The 19,386-nt window shown below is 51.7% G+C and overlaps 1 protein-coding gene across 3 annotated transcripts in view; it reads right to left on the reverse strand.

The window, feature by feature from the left end:
* Positions 1 to 5,216: 5,216 nt before the first annotated feature.
* Positions 5,217 to 19,386, reverse strand: part of KIRREL1 (kirre like nephrin family adhesion molecule 1) — a 105,317-nt gene continuing 91,147 nt past the window's right edge. For 2 of the 3 annotated variants that reach the window (XM_061402578.1, XM_061402559.1), the window contains 11 exons: positions 18,165 to 18,315; positions 17,050 to 17,155; positions 16,751 to 16,899; positions 16,462 to 16,589; positions 15,476 to 15,650; positions 15,286 to 15,386; positions 13,488 to 13,686; positions 11,926 to 12,033; positions 11,654 to 11,793; positions 11,016 to 11,093; positions 5,217 to 10,779 (listed from right to left, as the gene is read on the reverse strand). In XM_061402578.1, coding sequence (XP_061258562.1) covers positions 10,303 to 10,779; positions 11,016 to 11,093; positions 11,654 to 11,793; positions 11,926 to 12,033; positions 13,488 to 13,686; positions 15,286 to 15,386; positions 15,476 to 15,650; positions 16,462 to 16,589; positions 16,751 to 16,899; positions 17,050 to 17,155; positions 18,165 to 18,315 — 1,812 coding nt within the window. In that variant the 3' untranslated portion in view covers positions 5,217 to 10,302. The remainder of the gene's footprint in view (positions 10,780 to 11,015; positions 11,094 to 11,653; positions 11,794 to 11,925; positions 12,034 to 13,487; positions 13,687 to 15,285; positions 15,387 to 15,475; positions 15,651 to 16,461; positions 16,590 to 16,750; positions 16,900 to 17,049; positions 17,156 to 18,164; positions 18,316 to 19,386) is intronic. The other variant, XM_061402569.1, reaches the window with a different exon arrangement.

The following is a 19,386-nucleotide window of genomic DNA, read 5'->3' on the forward strand; positions in this document are numbered from 1 at the left end:
CAGTCCCCTGACGGCCCTGACGCAAAGCCTTGTCTCTGAGGCAGAATAGCGGCTCCTCCTTTGGGTCCGTAGTTGGCTCCAGAGATGCCTTCAATTTTTGAGATTCTCTTCTCCACAGGTAAGCATCTATTTTTGTGAGGGCTCTGAGAAGAGCAAGGTTTTGGTCATCCCTCAGGCTACAATATCACTGAGCAGCCAGACTAGGAGGATTGACATGAGACTATTTGCAAAGAAGTCCCAACCTGTGTCTCTTCTGGGGACATGGAACATTTATCTGAGTCTCAAAATATGAAATATTCCCCAGTTTGCAAATGAATGCAGGATGTGTTTGCATAGCGACCACCAAGAGAGCAGTATTATGTGGAGAGGAACAAAAAGACAAAGCTCTTGGTTCAGTTCTGGGAGCTGATGGCTCTGCTCTCCCCAGGAGGTCGCCTCTGTGTAGTTAATTACAATGAGTAAAGGAAATGGGAAAGTGAGTGCCATGAAGTGATCTCTCTCCTCCCCCAGGTTTCTGCTTTGCAGAGTGGGTCTTTTGGTTTTAGAACCTTGGGGACCATAAAGACATTCTCTGTCATCCCAGCTGGATGGGAACATTCTATCAATACCAGGCCACTGTTAGAGCTGCCAGTATCTTGTGTGCAAGGGTAGGAGTGGGGGTATGGTTGTAGGAGCAAGGTGTGTGGCATGCATGCTGCAAAGAGTGGCGATGTGTGGGAGTGGGATGCTAGAGTGTTAATAGACCCAAGTAATCAACTCACATTTGAATACCTTTTAGCAATTTACAAAGGGTTTTTGTGTACCTCATCTCATTGAGTGTTCACAACATTGTACAGATAAAGAAAAGGCAGTTCAGAAAGATGTGCTGACCTGCCCTGAATCAGAGTTTCAGGAGGCACTGCTGGGATGTTAACCTAAATCTTCTCATTCCAGAGGCCATGGTCTTTTCATAACCTTTGGCAATTGTTGACATCTTTTGTGATGTCTCTAAGGAAAAGGGGCAGAGGGGAAAGAGGTATATGCTCACTGCTCCCCTTTCTCCAGGCTAATACAAGCTAACATTTACTGAATACTCACTTGCTGGGAACTCTGCTAAGTACTTTATATGGGAAAAGGAACTACTAGTCCATTTCACAGGGAGGAGAGTGAGATGCAGAGAGATAAAGTAACTTAATGTAGGGGAACAGAATTTGTCACCCTAAAATATGTTTTTGGCATATTGTTTTAATCTGGGTATTTTCTGTGAAACAGGAGACTTGGGACGGGCTCTAAAGGAAGTAGGAATTGCCCTATTGTAAGAAACAGTCCATGGGGTCGCAAAGAGTCAGACAGGATTGGGCAACTGAACAAGAAACATTTACACCTCTAAGGGAAACCTCCATTTATCAGAGAGTCTCCCTCCCTGTACTGGGAAGAGTAGGATGACCAAATCTCTAGAAGTTCTTACCAAGGAAGAAGACAAAAACTTAAACGTGTATCATAATCACCCTTGTTTACTGGGTGACTATAACTTCCCATAACTGACTCTCCCCACCCTCAACCTCCTCTTTTGTCTTTAGCTGAGGATGGTATTTAAGGAAAGGGCTTTGATCAAGTAAGCTACTCAGTTTTCCTGGATCTTTACCCTGTATACATGCTACTAATTTCTGGGTGATTTGCTCTTATTAATCTGCCTCATGTCAATTTAATTCTTAAACAAGTTTGAAGAACCTAGAAGGGTAGAAGAAAACTTCTTCATCCCCAACATTATTCAAGATGAAGCAGGAGCAAACAATGAAGTTGTGTATCAATCAGGATAGGGCACAGCAATGTCGCAGTAACAAACAGCTCCAAAACGTCAGTATCTTAACAAAACAAAGATTCACTTCTCCTTCAAACTGCATGTTCATCGTGGGTTGGCAAAAGGGTTCTGCTTCACATTACCACTCAGGGACCCAGGCCGAGAGGGACTTCCACTGAAGTTATACCATCTGGAATAAATGAGCTCCCGTTGCTATGGCAGGCAAAGAAAGAGCTGGAGAGTCTCACTAGCAATTAAATGCTTTGGTCTGGAAGTGACATGTCACTTCTGTTTACAGAACACTGGCCAAAACTAGTCAGGCTGGCCTTGCCCAATAGCCAGGGGACTCAAATAGAGGACTCAATATTAGTGAGTACTGGTAATGTCTGTCAGCCTGGCAGACTGACTTGAGAGCCCATGTTTTAATCACCATGCTGTCCCACTTCATCAGGGATGGACTCCTCCAGGGTAAATCTCCTTTATGCATTATGTTGGTGTGCTTGATTCCCTTCTCTCCATCCCTGTATTCCTTTAGCACATATTGAGCAGCTATGTGCCAGGGAGTCTGTTGGGTGATGAGCATACTAAACAAACAAAAAGATACAGGATCCCTGCCTTCAAATGCCCTTATTTTAAGAGGAAAATACTGATGTGTTATACACAAAATCCTGTGATCAAAGCATCAGTCACAAATGAAATCAGTGAGATGTAGCCACCTGTCCTAAGACTTCACAGGAGGGAGAGAAGAGCTCACAACAAGAGCTCCTGTTGTGAGTTCGTGATAAATCAGGCAGGGCTTCCTGGGAGAGATGGCCTTTGAGCTGACCCATAAGTATGGGTAAAATTTGCAATAAGAAAGTCAAAGGACATGGGCATTCCAGGCAAAAAAAAGGAGCCTGGATAAAAGCATAGAGGCAGCAAAGTGCAGGGGTTACTCAAAACAAGGCATGATTCCGTTAGACTGTGTTGAAATGTTGGGCGAGTGAAAGGGAGGGCTGAGTGATCTAAGGTGATCTTGGAGGACTTTGAAGTTCACACTTTCGGTGTGAAAGTACAGACAGGAGCAGGTTTGTACCAAGGGCAAGAGCTCCTGTTGTGAGGCAGGAGCACTCTCAAGGAGAGAGTAGCTTGTTAAACTCTGCAGACAGTGGTGGTAAAGCGGCTGTTGGTGTCATTACTACTTGCCCTCAGGCTGGAAGTGACTTGAAGAAGGGCCTGGGCCCCTGCACAGGAATAGGTCTAATACAGGAGACAGGCTCCTGTGGCCTAGATATGAATGGATTCCCCCTAAAACCGAGTCCCCGTGCCAAGCTTATGATTAATCTCACCATCTAAAACCTTATTCCATTTCTTGTCCCACCCACCCCTGTTCCCTTAAGGATTGAAGAATATCAAAGAAAAGGGGGACTTGAAACTGAAGAGGACCCTGCAGGACCCTCCTAGGGCCCTGTGTCCCCCATTTCTTATTTGTCCTAGGCCTTCTCTGAGTTCCGAAGGGCAGACTCTAGCAGTTACTAATGAGGAAGTGAGGGGATCTACAAACACAGGGAAAGCAGTCAAGAAACAACAGTTCAGTGATGAAACAGAGTCCTAGTTCCTCTTGAGGGACACAGCTAATAATCGGACACACTTCTTTGAGTTGTTCTGTGGGAACTAAGACTCCCCACCCAGGTGGAGGATGATGACTACACGTTGACCACAAATCCATAGACCCCAGACTGGTTGGAACCAGGAGGCTGATGATTAAGATTCCTGAAACACCACACTGTCATCTACCACCAACCAAAAAGGAGGTCATGCCCCCTACCACCCTCATTCCCCCCAAATCTTACACCTCAGCTGGCTTGGAAGATGAACCTGAGACAAACCTACGTCTCCCATCTTCTTGGTTGGTCTTCTTTCTCTGCTCCAAACTCCAGTGTTTCAGTTTGGACCTAGGGCACACGAACTTTGGAGTGACAAGCAGCATGTGGCACCCTATACAGCTCACAGACTTGCCCCCAGGTGCCTGCTGACCCTGGGGTTGGGCTCTGGGGATGCAGAGACAAAGTGCATCCCAAGCACACGCACAGCACAGGAGATACCCTGCCTAATGCTACTTGGCCTAACAGAATGCACTTGGGCCTCCATGATTGCATAAACTTGCTTCTTCTCTTGTTTTTTTTTTTTTTTTCAATTCTTCTGTTCACTTCTGGATCTCAACTATCATGCCATACTTTACCTGTGCCAGTTCAACTTACCTGGCTGAAGACTTTAGAGTCACACTGCATGGGCCTCTCATCCTCGTCCAGGTGGTCATCACTGAACGCCTCATGGACTACCTACAGGCTCATGGTCCAGAACGCACTTAAACTGCAGTCCCCACTGCATCCTGCCCCTCCCTCCGTAGAAGCTCTTGGTCGTGCTCTAGTCTTCTTGAAAATGGGCTGCATTATCTCTCAAATATTTTTTTCAGCTCCTACGTCCTATCTGTCTATGACTGTGTCTCATGTCCCTTGAGTACAAATAGGCTGCTGTGGACCAGCTTTGGTTTGCCGGATTCTTAACCGGATGAGGGAAATGTGTATGTTAGCTGCTCAGTCATATCCAACTCTTTGCGACCCTATGGACTGCAACCTGCCAGACTCCTCTGTCCATGGGATTCTCTAGGCAAGAAGATTGGAGTGGGTTGCCATGTCCTCCTCCTGGGGATCTTCCCGACCCAGGGATTGAACCCAGGTCTCCCGCATTGGAGGCAGAGTCTGTACCGTCTAGGCCACTAGGGAAGCCTGGCTGAAGGAAATAAACCCTTGTATTTCTTTTGTGATTTATAGTTTTCAAAAACATTATCTGAAAGCAGCTTCTTTTTTTTTTTTCCTTTTTTTGCCAGTTATCCTCTAACACTGCTGTGAAAAGAGCAAAGCAAAATCTCTGCAAATTCTACTAAACTTGGGGATCCAGACTTTCTCAGCAGGATGGCCCGTGTGTGTGTGTACTGCTGACCATCTGTTTTTTCATTCTGTTTCACTTCAAGTTCAAAGGGCTGGTGACCCGGCAATTTTGAATTTTTACCCAAACCACTGCATTTTAAAATAAATGAAATCAGTCCTGTTCACCCTCACACTCCCAAATCCTTTGGGATTTGGATCCCAGATTCAGTCTCCCCTTCCTATCCCCATAATCAAATTTGGCACTGAACATTTGGATGCTGTGTTCCAAAAGCAGGGAGCCTCTGGCTGTTTGTCCCTGAACTGCCACGATTGGCCTCAGGCTTTTGCGACACAAACTGGTGAATAAAACGTGTTTGCCCCACGGCCTGGAGGTGACACAAATAGATAGTCTCTGCCATCTCAATCCCAAAATCAATCTTCTCCTCCAATTCAGGTCATTTCACCCCAAATCAGCCAAGCTTTTAAGTAACTAGAGCTGCTTGTACATTAAACACCACAAAACATGGTACTTTTTAAAACATTTATATTTATATATATAAAAAAATTAAATATATATAATATATAGTGTGTTTGAGACTAAAAATATAGTACATAATATTTAAAAAAAAGGAAAATGAAAAAAGGCAGAATAGGAAAAGTGTGAGGGACACAGATACACATTGCTAAAAATCTACGATGGTCTGTTCTAACAAAAATAATATTTTTTTCCTCTTAATTATCTTCATGGACCCATTTATTATTGGGGCTTGAGTGGAGAAAATTTAACTGGAGCCAGAAATGGTGGTTGTAATCCCAAGAAGAGTGGGGTTAGAAAACGTGACCACAGGGAGCCCTGGACCTCATTCTGGTGTGACTGGAGGCAGCCAAATCTCCTGGGTCACTATTGCTAGCAAGATTGTGTCAGAGTTTGATTGTATTGGCAACCTGGCTGCTCTCTTCCCAGAGTCAGGGGTACTCCCAGGAGACAGCATCTAAAAATCTCCAGATGAAGAAGACCCCTACTGGCCCACCAACACTTGCAAAGGCCAGTTGTTGGGGACAGCAAAAAGCCAGGATTAGGGGACAGGAGATGGTAGGAATGAGTGACAGACAGCTCTATGCAAACAGAGTTATTATCATTACTGTTATTATTTTTAAGGGCAAGCTTGTACCAGAATCGCCCAGTATGGCCTGTGACTTCTGCGCAGCAATTATTCTTCCAGGGACAGGGCCTGGAACTCACTCACAGTGATGCAAGAAAATGTGATCCTCCCACCCCCCACCCCCCCCAAACCCATCTTCCGAATTCTGAAACATCCCAAGCCACACATCCTTCCATCCTCTCCAGAAGCCCAGAGGTGGAGTGTCAGGACCCAGCTGATAAGTGAGGCCAATGCCTTTCAGAAAGAGGCTGGTCTCCAGAAAGGGAGCAACAGTGGTAAGGGGAAGGCCAGGAGAAGGGGATGGGATATTTAAATGCTAATTTTATAGCCTCGTCACAAAAATAAATGCCTTTCCAATTACATCCCTTGGTCTGCGCACTTCAGTGGTCTGTTACCACATCCTCACTGGTCCCGCCAGAGTCAGAAGCTTCACTGATGCCTTTCAAGTGATTCCCCGCCATGCAGAAGGGCCTGGAGAGGCACAGAGCGGGTGACCTGGCTCATGGCACGCAGCACCAAACTGGCAGAGAAGCCAGGGTTTCTGCAGCCTGGGTGCTTTGCATACAGCAGTGGGGACAGAATCACCCTCTCAGCAAAGACTGAGGAAGTGATGTCACTGAGCCAGTTCAGTACAGCTGGGGTAGGCCTCGGCTTTAACACGGCTTTCTCCAAACCCGAGTGACCCATGTACAATGGCAGCGCACATGAGCCAAATACACTGAGACGCCATCTGATTCCATCTGAGAAAGCCCGGGACGTGTGGCTCCTGACAGACAGCCACCCATTTAATGAGAGGGTACCAGGGCAAAAGAGACTCCAGGGCAGTGTGCTCCATCTTGTCAAGCAGAAAAGACTGCCCTCAAAATTACCAGAAAGGCAGCACCTGGACTAGGGTGTGCAGTGCTTGGAGACAAGAAAGGTTGGGGTGAGATCAAACTAATCTCTTTCATCCCAAGAAGGCAAGGTATCTGTGAGAGCATAGACCTCCCTTCCTTTCTAACTTACGTTGGACTTTGCTTCATGCAAATATTGTGGCTAGACTTTGGTGGGGGATCCCAATTTAGGATGCAAGCTGGACCCTCCACAAGGAGACTGTGGGTCATCCAGAATCACAAGAACCTCCTGAAGACGCAGAACTGAAGTCAATAACTGCTGGACTCCCTCCTCACTACCACCTGCCCTTCTGAACTGCTCCTGAACAGACAGGTCAGCTGTTCTCACACCTTGCCCTCTAGCTCAAGACGCCTTAGTCTGCAGGCTTCCCCTTGCTCAGTGAGACCAGCTTTCTGGGCCATGGGAGTGCTCCAGAGGACGTGGGCGGAGTGTGGCTGCTTCCATTTTTCCCCACAGAGGTTACCTGCAACCTGGGGGCACAGTGAAGGAAACACCATGCCCTGCTTTGGCCAGAGACACCTTTGCAAACCTGTCAGCCTTCTGAGTGGGGAGCAGCACAATGTCCAAAGGATAATCCCACATCAATTTCACTAAGGTTTAGGATATTCTTTCTGCTGCTGTTTGAGATCAAGGGGTTTTTAGTGGAAACTCATTCACAACACTTCTGACAAGAGGATGAAGTCCACAGTGAAAGCTTCTTTCAAGAGAAGAACCTTTCAACTTCCCCCCACCCATCCACCCGCTGTTACCAAATCCTTGCCAGGAATGGCAGGCCCTTCCACCTCACCAAATGAAAATACGCAAAAGTCGGACAATCTGAGGTTTGTACAATTCTCCCTCCTCATCTTAAAGACTAGAAAATAGTGGGCAATGAACCTAGAGGTTAGGCCAAGGTCACTCAGTAAATGGCAGCTTCAGAACTGGGTCCCACGTCTCCGGATGCCTTGCTCTTCTCACCAGCACTAGAACGTCGAAGGCAGAATCACCAAAGTGACCACATCAAGGGCCGAGGCCCCGTGCTGGGGGATTCCAGCCTTAGGTAACAACCGCCCAAACTCAAGGGCAACTGCCACGCCCCAGAAAGGCAATTCCATTGGCTTAACAGGTCGGTCCCCACTCAGACTCTGATCAGCCTAGAGTAAACACTGCAGAGGGTAGAGGCAGTCCTGAATGCTGACACCTCCCTGTGCCTTGCACGGTGTTCACAGGGAAGTAAGTCTATCTGGCTTCCAATAGACTTCTCATGCTCCCTGCAGTGTCAGCTGAGTTACCGTGACCTCAGGGCCTCCTCCTCTCCACCAACAGAATGGACCCAGTACTAAAACCAAAAAGGAGGAACAAGAGAACGCGGCCAAACAGAAGTCATTTGGAATGTTCCTGTTTAAAAAGCCACCATCTTTAGATTTTAACTGTTTAGATTACCCCGTGGCTTCTGTGAAAATCATCAAAAATGCCTGAATTTGCACAGGGACCTGCATCCTTATTGGACCACGTCACCAAACTCACAGAAAAGGCTTGAGCAGGAAGGAGTCAGCTTCCAGGGGTAAGGCTGGAATAACGCTGTGAACCTGTATGAGGCCTCTGAAAGGGCCGGTCCATGGGACTTGCCCGTGCTGAAGTGGAGGAGGATGCAGACGCAGCCTGAAGAGGCCAGAACTGGAGCTACAGGGTATGCGCTGTCCTTACTGCCAGGGGATGGCAAGGAATGTCACCCCACAGACCCATTTGCAAAGGTGGCGATGGCCCGTGGCTGATGAGCATGTAACTCATTAAAGCGAACATGACTAATGAATGGCGACCACGAGAAAGGGCAAAACGCATTCTGGGAATTGTAACAGAGGACCCTCCCGTTAGGGCTGAGCTAAGGGAAGAGCAGACCACGCTTCTTGGCAAGGGAAGGTCGGGGCAGAGGAGTGAGTTCTCTTTGGAGCGCCCGTTCTCTTTGGTCAGGAGGTGGCGGCTGAGAATGTGGAATGCGTATGTGGGCGTGAGTGCAGGAGTGTGTATGGAGGTGAGGCTGGGCGTGGGAGACTTCGTGGGCCGCGGCTGCCTGCAGTGCCTTTCCGCGTGACCTTACTGGGTCAGCCCTTTCTCTTACTAGGTCCCCTCGCCCGTCTATCCCCTAAACTCTGCAACACTTGGCAGTGAGTTTGCGCTGACCGTACCGGATTCCTGTGCAGCCACCCACACAGGGCCGGTCAACCAAAGCAGGACACTCAAGGCACTGAAAGTGGAAGAAAGAATCTGATTGGTCCAGGGGGGAAAAAAAAAAAAAAGATACGTAACAAACGAAAACCCGTCTAAAGAGAACATCTCCCACAGATGTCCCCCAGAAAGTGGCCTCTCTAACCAGCTGGTCAGCTCTGGGGTAGGACAGCAGAGCCTGACAGCCAGGCCCTCTTCTGGTCCTATAGAGCCCATCGGGTGACAGGTCTCACCACCTGAATGTTTAAAAATGGATTCAAAGTGCTTCGAGATTGAAAGAGTAATGGAAGGTACTGGAAATCTGATAGAGAACAGGTTCCCCCTTTCCCAGTACACTGGGACTTGTACTTGGGTGGGGAGCTCCCTACAGCTTCTTTTTATATTTTTACCCCGTGAGGTTTTTTTTTTTGTTTGTTTTTAAATTGTGTTTTGTTGTCTTTGAAAAAGCCTATATAGCATGCCCACTTTCACCACCACTCCGCAGGCAGGCTCATTAAACCAGAAGTGGGGCCTCCTGGGGAGAGGGGGCTTGGATGGGCTCCCTCTAGCGTGGGTTCTGGAAACTGCTATGTAGCACGCTGATGTCTTGCTGGTGACTCAGGACGTGGTTGGTTCCTGACCTATCCTTCTCCATCACGACCCCCCTGACCTATCCGGCTGGCCCAGCACAGAGGAGGAGGAGGAGGAAAGGGCAGCGTTAGGAGAGATACCTGGATCCCTCTGCAGGCAGAGCGACAGGGGTCCACAGTGGGCAGCCAAGATGACTTGGCATTTTAATCCCAGCTGAACGAGGGCTGGATCTGAACTCGGTGCCAGGGCTAAAAAAATAAATCCAAGGTCCCTTCTGCAGTCCCGAGGCGGGAGAGATGCACCCAAGGTGTGTTGCGGAGAACAGACGGGACGGGCCAGGCAATCTATCTGTACCAGAGCCACCCACCCCGACACTCGGTGTACCCTGGGCCAACGCTTGCTCCTCCCCACAGGACGCCCCCATCACGCTCATGTGAGACCAGAGGGACGGCATAGAAAGGGAATGCTAAAAAGTGGCCCCTCTGCTCTCCGCAACCTTCACTTTCCCAGTCCCCAGACTAGGGCCAGGCAAGAGTGCAGGTCAGAAGAGACACATCCTCCCGAAGAAGAGGGAAGGGCAGGCCCAGGAGGCTGGGGCATGCGCAGAGCACCATCCTCGGGACGGGGTGTTTCCGGGAGACCTGCTCCCTGCCTGCCGCGGTGGGAGGAGGAAGGCCGGTCCAGGACGGGAGCAACAACGGGCAATGTCCCTGAATATCAGGGAACAGCTGTGAGAGCCTTCTCCTCTGCCCCGCAGAGATGCCCCGGCCAGGCGCCGGCCCTACACATGCGTCTGCATGCGCTGCTGGAATCTCTGGCCGTAGTCCGAGTGCTGGGAGGTGTAGGAGAATCGCGTGGCGGTGGCGTACTTGCCGATGGGGTCGTATGCCTCGTATGGGGTCCGCTCCAGGCCGGACGGTGGGGCCTGGGGGTAGCCCAGTCGGTAGGTGGGGTACCCTGCTGCCCCGGGGAAGGGATGGGAATTGAACTTCTCATAGTTCTCGTAGGATAGCTGGCTGGCAGTATCGTTGCCAGCGGGGGCAGCAGGACCAGGGGGCGTGGGCTCAGGGCCGTAGTCGGGGGCCGGGGCTCGGCTGTAGGTGTTGAGCTGGGCGTAGCCGCTGGAGTGGGAGAGGCGGGAGGAGGGGCGGCCGTCGAAGCGGGCAGGGCCGGGGGCACGGTAGTCAGCATAGAGCACTGCCCTGGAAGACGGGCGGTCTTCGTGGGCACGGACGTTGTAGTAGCCATTGGTGGGGTCCTGGGTGGCAATGAGAGAAGAGAATGAGGTGGGTTCCTCTTGGGGAGGGGTGTGGAGTCTCATCATGGCCCTCTGGGCCTCCTCTGGCTCTGCCCGGGTTCTCTTCATCTCTTCTGTTCCCTCAGTAATCTCCTGACCCTTCCTCCGCACACCTGCCCTCACCTCCGCTCTGCCCACCCCTGGGGCCCGCGATCCATGTCCCGTGCCCCTCCAGGGGGCCCTTCCCCAGTCCGCACCTTCATCTCATACTCCTCCCGGGTATCGATGGTGTCACAGCGCAGATCCTGCTTTAGGTCCACGTCATCCTTGAAGGACTGCAGAGGAGCAAGAGCTGGGCATCAGGAGATGGACGCCTGCTCTCGCCCGCCTTGCCCACCCATCCCCACACCCAGAGGCTGCCTGTTAAGAGGAAGGGTCTGGGGCAGGGGCAGAGGTCCCGTCCTCTCCCCGCAGAGACTCTGGAGTGTAGTGGGAAGAGGCCAGAGATATGGGTTCTAGCACCAATTCTGTGATAATGTGCAGTGCTTGAGTATGTCCTTGCCCCTCTCTGGGGCTGTTCTTCATCTGAGCACTGAGGCAGTTGGGCCAGAGAACTTACAATTGGGTCAAAAAAACTCTTGACACGCTGTTGCGGGGAGAATGGGGTGAAGGAAGCCTGTGTAGGTCCCACCTGCCTGTCCTCTGCTGGAAGAAAATTAGCCTGGGGAGCGTGTGCATTTTCTGTGTCTGTATGTATGAGAGTGTGTGGCGGGGAGGGGATGGGACCAAAGTAGGTCAACTGAGGGAGCAGACAGTGGCAGTTTCAGTGACCTGGGGTGGGGCTGGTCCCAAGACTGTGAAGAAGAGGGTAGGCCAGGGAGGAGCGGACTCTCACCGAGTAGATGGCCTTCATGACACGGGTCGCCGTGGAGACGCTGGCAGTATCATCCTCCCGGTCAGAATGCATCGTGAGTGGCTCCCGGTTCACGGTCTCCACTTTGATGTCCAGCTTCCTCAGGGTCACGTCTTTGCGACCTGGGGACAAGGGCCGCAGCCTGGACCTACCTGGCCTGGAGAGCGCAGCTGCCAATCCCTCCTTGCCCCTCCCAAGCCCTGCCTGTCAGAGACCCTCAGGAGGGCTGTGGCCCCAGCAGGGCCCATACTCACTGCCTTTGCGGCGCCGGTAGAGAAAGAACACCAAGGCGATGAAGAAGAAGATGAGCAGGATGCCTGCACCAATGGTGGCCCCGGCGATGATGCCCACGGGTAACACCTCTTCAGATGTGGGAAGGAAGGGAGGAGGGTGAGGATGAGGTCACACAGGGGATCTGAACTCAGTGATGGCTGAAGTTCACAACCGCCGAGCTCCAGGTCCCCTGGGCTTCGCACAGGGTTATGTTTCAGTTGAGTTCAGTTAAAGTCAAGGTGGGATTTGAGAGGAAGTCTGCATTGTGTTTGGATTTAGACCTTCACTTTAACTTCATCAGAGTTGGGATCGACTTGACCCTGGCCGTGGTGGTCTGTCTGTCCCTCTCTTGCAGCCCACCTGCCTGGGAGACTTTTCTTGTCTGAGGTTGGCTGTCCCCAGACTTTCCCACTGGCACCTGTGTTTCCACCTATTTCACTGCCTTCCTCATCCACACCATTGTGACTGTTCCATCTGCACCTATCCTCCCAGGGCTCAGGCAGTTCTGGTTGGATCCCCCTGCTCCTTGGAGATGAGAAGGACCCAGGAATCCTGCCTCCAGTCTTCTCTCCCTTCCTGTCTGTCCTGGATAGATCAGATCCACGTAGGGCTCTTCCCTTTCAGAAGTGTTTCCTGCAGAGTCCTCCTTATTCATCTGCTCTCTTCTTTCCCACCAACTCCTTGCTCTTGCTGGTGCCCTTAGCTAAGACAGACCCCCCTCCCCCACCCCCCACGGTTACTTCTCCCCATCTCCCACATCAAATAGCTAGTTCTTACAAAAAAAAAAATTTTTTTCCTCATCAGAGTTGGGAGCTTCCAAGAAACTCAAAAGTATTATGTCTCTTTTATCAGGCTAGAAATGCCTTAAGGGAGAGAATATGTGTCTCCTATCACACTAAGGATTTATGAAAAGGTGTGTGTGTGTGTGCGCGTGTGGGTGCACTCAGTCATGTCCAACTTTTGCAACCCCATGGCTACAGCCTTCCAGGTTCTTCTGTCCGTGGAGTTTTCCAGGCAAGAATACTGGAGTGGGTTGCCATTTCCTTCTCCAGGGGATCTGCCCAACGCAAGGATCAAACCTGTGTCTCCTGCATTGGCGGGCAGATTCTTTACCACTAGGGAAGAGGCGGGGGAACCAAAGCTTCCTCTTCTATGCCAAGTACTCCATGAATATCGTCTCATTTAATCCTCATACCAACCTAGTGAAGTATGGAGTGTTACTGCCTTTACAGATCATTTCATTTTTCTGCATTTGAAGTCATTTCCTGCCACTCTCTAGGTCCTCCACTAAACTGAAAGTTCCCAGATGGCAAGGACTGTGTTCATGTACATCTGTCCCTGCGGCTTCTAGTGCGGGGCCTGGCACACAGCAGATGCTCAATGAATGTTTAAAAAAGTGAGTGGGTTTCCCAGCTGAGCACAAGACCAGGCTGTGGTGGGCCCAGGAGAGAGCAGTGTCTCTGAGCCATGCCCCTGGAGAGAAGAGGGAGCGGAGTCCCCAGGCTGCCCTGTGCCCTGGCGACACAGCCAGTGCCGCGGTTACCTCGCTCTTCCAGCTGGATGATGGCTGTGCCTGGGCCGAAGCTGTTCCAGGCGGTGCAGTTGTAGTGGGTCTGAAAGTCGGCCTCCATGACGTTGTTGATGGTGAGCGTGGACAGGACCCCACTGCCTGAGTTGGTCCTCTCCACCGTGTAGCGTTCCAGGGTCCCCACCTCTAGGAAGTTCTCCTTCCATGCCCAGGCCTGGGGTGGGGAGGGCAGGATGGGATGAGGAAGAGGCAGGTGGTGGAAACACCTGACCCACCACAAGGCACAGTCATAGCCTCACCCCGTGTGCCCTTCAGCCCAGATCCATGCTCACCCTACAACAAGCCCAAGCCACACCTGCTGCCTCCAACCCTGGCATCAAACCTCCCGTCTAAGAGGAGCAGCGGCTCCCAGACTTGCTCGAGACACATGCTGTGACCATTCAGATAAGCGTAGGGACACTCTTTAACATGAGGATTCCTGGGGCTTAGCTCCTAAATATGACTCTCTAGGGCACAAGCCCAGGAATCTCTATTTGGTAGTGGTGGTTTTTGAGGCAAGGGAGAGCAATTTTATTCGGGAAGCCAGTAGACCTGGAAGATGGTAGACCAGTGTCCCAAAGACACATCATTCCCAAGTTAGAATTCAGGCTTCTCTTATTGGGAATCTCTATTTTCGTAACAACCCCAGCTGATCCAATGAACCAACATATGGGAACAAGTCCTGGACGGACAGCCAAGAACCCTGGGCTCTCGGCCTGATCCTCCTTTGAGCCCTGGGTGGCCGCCCCCTCCCATCTCTGGGCCTCAGTTTCCTTCACCTGTAAAAGGAGAGGACCAAGCTAGATAGATAGTGCTCCAGCTTCCCTCCAGCTCTGATAGTCTGAGGCTCTTAACTAAACATAACTTTGGCCTTGCCTTTAACCACCCCACAGCCAGCCCCACAGGAACCCACCCACCGGCTCTGGAGACCCATCCACAGACCCTTATAAATGATGGGAACTGTCACCAGGAGGAGTCTCTCCCGGGCTCCTCCATCCCCCGTACCCCAGGCTGGGGCATGCCCCCTCCATTGTGTCCCCTCCCTCAGAGTGGAGCCCCAGGGAGAGGGAGCCGCCAAGAACTGGCTCTTTTCCAGGGATCAGTCCTCCTAGCTCTAAAAGCGAGGCCCCCCGGGAGCCGAGCCGCCTGCTGCCCAGGCGGCCGTGGTAATGAAGTGTCCCTGGGCAGCCCTGGAGTTAGCCAAATGGTCATTAAATGTGATGAGGGGTTTGACGGTTAATGGTCACGGAAGGAATTAATGGCTCGTGGTGTGAGGGAGAGGGAGGGGGTGGAGAACAGCGGGCGGGGTGCTGGTAGGAGGAGGAAGGCAGGAGAAGGGAGGGGAGTGGGCGGCTGGGTGGGGTGGAACTGATGGGGCAGGGTTGGGGCGGAGGGCACAGCAGTGGGCAAGGAAGAGATGGGGAGGCTGAGGAAGGAGGAGGAGGTGAGGGACAGGTGCGAGCAGGAGTGAAAGCCCAGGGGAGCGGGCAGCGCATCCAAGGAGACTTCACCAGGCCTCTCACACTAAGGCAACAGCAACCCTGTTCAGTAGGGATCACTGCCCCCGTTTTATGGATGAGGAAACTGAGGTTCCAAAGACCAAGTAACTGGCTCAGGGTCACACAACAAGGAAGAGACGAGGTGGCGTGTGAGCAGGGAGAGGGACAGAGTCGGGATGAGAGGCGCAGGGTATAGGAAGGGCCTGGGGAAAGCCGGAGGGGAGGCTGAGGTGGGTAGGGAAATAAGCGGCTGGCCCGAGGCCTGGCCCACTCACAATGCGGTCTGGCGGTGGCGTACTCCCGATGAAACACTCCACCTTGCCGCCATCGCCCCTGACGGCGTACTGCACGGCCTCGCTGGAGATGATGGGGGGCCCTGCAAGCAAGAGGACAGGGTCAGGGCCAGCTGGAACCTCCAGCAGCCCGCCCCCAGGCCCCCCCACCCGCCTTCCTCAGGCCCCTCACCGTTCACGTAAAGTGGCACCTCGCGCTCGGCCACTCCGATCCGAGGCACAATGGCCCGGCAGGTGTAGGTGCCGGCATCGGCCTGGGTCACCGACTTCAGCAGCAGTTGGTTGCTGTTACTCAGGACCTGGGCAGAGAGAGCAGCCTCGGGTGGGGAGCCAGGAGGCCTGGGCCCCTAGATCCATGTGGGCCCCCACATTGGAGGCGTTGGAAAGAAAGCAGGAAGGGCCACAAGTGAATTCCCAGAAGGGAAGCAGAGTCCCGAATCTTATCTGGTCCATCCCTTGACTCTAAAGAGGTTAGCATTTAGACACAGCATCTCTGTGAGAGTGGGCAGACCTGGGTGGAGGTGCATGAGGGCAGGTGAAGCTGCCCTGATTTTTAAAGAGGATGCAGCCACTGCTGGTGGTCTCTCCTAGTGCTTCTCTTGCCAAATGAGGAAGTTTTGCTCTAAAATCCCTTTCTGCAACTTTGGCCCAAACTGTCCCATATAGATCTCTGCTGCTGCTGCTGCTGCTGCGTTAACCGTGTCTGACTCTTTGCAACCTCATGGACTATAGCCTATCAGGCTCCTCTGTCCATGGGATTTTCCAGGCAAGAGTACTAGAGTGGGGTGCCAGTGCCTTCTCCGATAGGTCTCTGCAGAGCTGTAGAATTCAGCCTTCTCTAGTGCATCACCCCAGCCACTCCACCCTCCTGTGCAGCATTCACTGACCAGGTATCTTGCCACAGCAGCGGCTCCACTCCGGCCCCCTTTCCCCCTCCCACCCACAGGTCACTGTCCCTCTCACTGCCACTGAAGCAGCCAGCTGTCTGCCAAGGAGGGGTGGGGTTGACTGCAAGCACCATCCTTCCAAATCCAGAGAACTTGGGAATATCTCAGGTTCAACTTGAAAAAGAATGCTGTGCCCCCTGCGCCCCCCTCTTCCCAACCAGTGGCCAGGCTCCTACCGCCCAGTGTCCAGGAGAGGCGGAGAGCTTCTTACCATGTTTGAGTCCTTTTTAGTCCAGGTGAGGGTGAGGGGGGGATTCCCAACCCAGACACAGGTGAGGGTCACATCAGAGCCAATGTCTGTGGTCGTGGGTTTAGGGTCAACTACAATCCGAGGGGCAACTGAGGTAGAAAGGGAGAAACAGATCATCAGGGTCCTGATCTCATCGGGGCGGGGAGGGGAGGGGCAATTCCAATCTTCCTCCTGCCTTGTCTCCTCAGCCCCACAGCCTTCCCCATCCCACCCCAGGTCCCTTAAAGCCCTTGCCCCTGCAGCTACTCACAGTGGACATTGACTAAAGTGCTGACATTGGTGCTCCCCACTTTGTTGTGAACCTCACAGGACACGGGCTCCGTGAAGAAGGAATAATCGACATTGGTTTCATAGCGACTCTCATGGGCATCTTCAATCAGGAAGCCCCCCTTGGCCCACCTGGAGGAGGCAACACAGAGCAGGGTCAGGCCTTGGAGCTCTCTCCCCCACATCCAGAGGCCTGTCTTCCCCAGTCCCCCACTCCGGATCTCAAGGGCCTCCCAGTATCCCTCCCCAGGGTGTGCCCCCGCCCCGCCCCTCCCCTCCTACCTGTAGCCCAAGATCTCCGGGTTGGCCGTGGCCTGACACGTAAAGATGACGCGCTCACCCTCCTGCACCGTCTGGGGCTCAATAGACAGGGTCACTGTAGGAGGGTCTGCAAAGCAGAGGACGGCACGTCAGGGTCTTTTCTGTCCCTCAAATTTCTTTTTCTCTGTCTAGCACATACACTGAGACCTCACCCATGTGGTGATCTGGGAATTTGAGTTTGCAGTGTACCAGCTCCAGTAAATAAGCTTTCCTCACCTTTATTCCAGGAGCCTCTAGGGGCCGGCTAGGGTGAGGACCAAGGATGATACCAAAGGGACAAATTAATCAGACGGTGTAGTGACCAACTGTGACCACTAGGCGTCAGTGTGGGTTCGCTAGGCTCACTAGCCAGGATGGGGGTGGGGCGTTTCTCCAGTTGCTGCCCACACTTCCACTCTTCTGGGCAGTGGGAATTTATTGAGCACTTACCCAGTAGCATACTCCATGTGAGATGCTCTTACACTATATCTCACTTAACGCTCACAACCCTGAGAAGCAGGTATAGGTCATCACAATCCCTTATCTGAAACCCCTGGAATGAGATGTGTTTCAGAATTTGGAATTTTTCAAATGTTAGAAAGGTTATGGTGACCACAGACCATTTATTGTGTAAGACCCCCAGAAGAATCTGGGCAACATCCCATAGAAACACATTAATATATCTGCTGTGAAATATATGGCTATTCCAACTGAGTTATTAAATAAAAGACTACAAAAAGCTTCCGTTCAGGTTTTGCCACCCAATCACTTTTGGTTTGGAATTTCCGATAAGGAGCTGTAGGCCTGCATTTTATTTTCTGCACATATTCAGAATTAGAAACTACGGCTCAGAGAGATTACGTCATTGCCCAAAGTCACACGGTTTAAACCCGGGAACTGCCTGGCTCACAGCTGATGCCTCTTGTGCCAGCTCTCAAAGCCTACGGTTCAAAGCAGGGAATCGAAGAGGACAAAGAAATGGAGCATCTGTCCCAGGGCCCCTGGGGGATTCTTCTGTGCTTTCCAAAGGGTGCCGCCCCCCAGGGTGCACGTTGCCCCCCCACGCCCCCCACCGCCCTCCCCGGGACCCTGCTCACGGTGCACGTCGAGCTCAATGGACGTCTCCTTGCCACTCGGGATGGCCTCGTTCACGCTACGGCAGGTGAAGACACGCCCAATGTCCAGGTCTGTAGGGTTGATGAGCAGCTGGCTAATGGTGGTCTCCCTCTTCCCATCCTTCAGCAGTTCCTGGGGTGGGAGGATGAGGTGGGGAATAACGGTGGGAGACACGGTCAAGCTAAAAGCCCCTTCCTCTGCTCTTGGGGTGACCCACACAGAGCTAGGTTTGCTGGAGGGGCATTCAACCTGAAGCTCTGCCCTTCCTCCAGCCCCTACCTCCTCCTCAGGTTTAGGTTTTTTTTTTTTTTTTTAAACTAATAAACTTTATTTTTTAAGAGAAGTTTTAATTTTACAGAAAAATTGAATAGAAAATACAGAGTTCCCATATATCCTCCTCCCCAACCCCAGTTTCCTCTATTATTAACATGATGCGCTAGTGTGATACATGTTACACCTGATACATAAAACAAGTAATGAACCAACATTGATACCCTATTACTAACCCCATGGTTTTAAGTCTCGTTCCTGGAATTCCCTGAGTCCAACCCAAGCCTGTCCTTTTCTGGAAAGTCTTCCTTTGCTAATCCCAGCTCTCAGGACTCTCTCCAAGACTGAACGTGTGGCCCTCACAGGCAATCTGTCCTCCACACTGCTCTGGTCACATCCGCCTTGCCTCTTAGGCACTGTGCTGTGCATGGGTCTCTCCAGCTAGAACATAAACTCCTTGAGGTCAGGCAAGGGACACACAGGCTCAAAGTCTCATAATGGTTCCATGATACCCAACATGAGACATGATCATAGGACCCTTGGGCTGTTTTCCAAGGCTGTTTGCACACTGCCTAGGGGAAACCATAATATTAGGCAAAGTGGCGGCCCACAGTTTGACAGCAGTACAAGCGTCTTACTAGGCCTGACGCGGTACTGGAGCGGTACCGGCCCAGTGCAGTAACACTGGCTTCCTCCTGCTGCTTCAAAGCTCCATCTTCAATAAATATAAAAAAAAAAGAAGGGGCAGTAGATGACAAACAGCCATTGACCAATCGGCTTGTATGGTTGCCAAAATATTTCAAAACATGTAACCATAGAGGGGAAAAATGACAGGGTTCTTGGTGGTGAGAAAGTTAAGCACCACCGAAGCCAAACTGTTTGTCAAATGGTGAACTGAAGGCCAGAGAGATGTGAACTGTCCGAGGCAGAGCA

The sequence above is a fragment of the Bos javanicus genome, chromosome 3 (genome assembly GCF_032452875.1).
Source record: "Bos javanicus breed banteng chromosome 3, ARS-OSU_banteng_1.0, whole genome shotgun sequence".
Classification (NCBI taxonomy): Eukaryota; Metazoa; Chordata; class Mammalia; order Artiodactyla; family Bovidae; genus Bos; species Bos javanicus.